This window comes from Glycine max, chromosome 15, assembly GCF_000004515.6.
Source record: "Glycine max cultivar Williams 82 chromosome 15, Glycine_max_v4.0, whole genome shotgun sequence".
NCBI lineage: Eukaryota > Viridiplantae > Streptophyta > Magnoliopsida > Fabales > Fabaceae > Glycine > Glycine max.
This window is the reverse complement of record NC_038251.2, coordinates 13,355,057-13,356,720: the sequence shown is the minus strand read 5'-3', so window position 1 is coordinate 13,356,720 and position 1,664 is coordinate 13,355,057. Positions and strand designations below refer to the sequence as shown.

The window sequence follows — 1,664 nt, the reverse complement described above, 5'->3', positions numbered from 1 at the left end:
TCATCTATCCTCAATTGAATCAAATGAACCAAAGTCACCCGCACAAGATGAGAATTTAGAGAATTCTTCATAAACTTTTGTCCTAACATTAACATGTGAAAAATATCTCTTAAGACATTTATTCCTTTGGCTAGAAAGTTCATCATCTCTATGAGGAGGAACCCTATTTGGAACCTCATTAAGCCAATTATCACTATAGTACCTATAAAAAAAAATATATGTATACATTTTAGTCATACTATGGTTGAGAAAGAGCTAAGTTAAGCCATACACATTATTGAAAATTTGATATAAAAATATTACCTTGAATTTAGAGAATGAGCTAAGCAATGAAGTGGATTACAACTCTTACTCCACCTAGAATTAAGTATTTCATTAATAACTTCAAAGAAACTAGAAACTTCATTTTCTAGCACTTCATCATGCCTATAGATGGTTGCCTTCACCTTTTCTATCATAGAATCCCACATTTCATACACTAAGTGAAGATTAGAAGCATCAGTGTCACATATTCTAATCATGCTATATATAGGATCCATGAAAGAAAGGATGTAATCAACGTTATCCCACCTTATATCATTCAAAATCAACTCTTTTACATGTGCAGCTTTTCTGACATCATCTTCTCTATAACTATTCCATTGATCACTAATGACCATATTTTGCAAACAACGTTTCAACAATTTAAATCTTTTTAACACGACTATCATAGAGGCAAAACGAGTTTCAGCAATTGAAAGCAATTTAAGAGAAGAAAACTCATTAAAAATTGCTAATCTCATTGAATGAGTCATGATGAAAACCTTGATAAAAGAAGCATCGCCAATTACTTCAGCAATCCACCCACATTCATTGAAGACATTATCATTACCATCAACATTCTTTGCAGCACAAATGTTTTTCACTCCAAGATTCAAAGTATGAACCACACAAGGGGTCCCAAAAATATGAGGAAATTCAGCTTCTATCAATAACCCAGATGCCTTACAAATAGGAGCATTATCAGTTATGACTTGGACTACATTTTGTGGCCCTACCTCCTTGATTACATCCTTTAATAAGTCAAACATGTAATGTTTGTCCTTGTACTCCTTGGACCCATCAATGGCCTTTAAAAACATAGGTCCTTCTTCAGATATAGCCATGAAGTTTATCAAAGGTCTTCTTTAAGCATCTGTCCAACCATCTGCAACCAATGTAACTCCTTTTAAACTCCACAAAGATTTGATAGGTTGAAGCAACCTTTCAATATGAGACCTCTCTTGTTGTAAAAGACTAGTTCTCAATGCATTATAACTAGGAGGAAGAAACCCACTTAGATTACAGTTAGCAGCAAATGAATAAGAACTAACAAAATGTGGATTTCTAACAAGATGGAATGACAAGCCGGCAGAATAAAACATCATTGCTATCTCTGCTCTAAGATGATTCCTATCCTCAATATTAAATGCACTTTCTATATTGCTTGATTTTCTTCTTTTTGGTGGTAATGTTGGTGGTGTTGGAGTCCTTTTGTCAGTAGGTAAAGGAACATTCTTAGACTTTAATCTGTTTTCAGTCTCTTCACAAACCCTCCTCAAATCAACCAAATATGCATCAGTAACTTTCAAACAAGTAGCAATTCCACTACCACAAATACTGAGCAAATGTGCTTTAACCCTAGA

General features: G+C 34.0%; 1 protein-coding gene across 1 annotated transcript; it reads right to left on the bottom strand.

Annotated features, from left to right (window-relative positions):
* On the bottom strand, window positions 1-1,145 carry LOC112999581 (uncharacterized). The gene is made up of 2 exons (XM_026125899.1): window positions 304-1,145; window positions 1-202 (listed from the first exon to the last, which is right to left on the bottom strand). Exons 1-2 carry the CDS (start codon window positions 1,143-1,145, stop codon window positions 1-3), a joined length of 1,044 nt encoding a protein of 347 aa, XP_025981684.1.
* Between the last annotated feature and the right edge of the window lie 519 nt (window positions 1,146-1,664).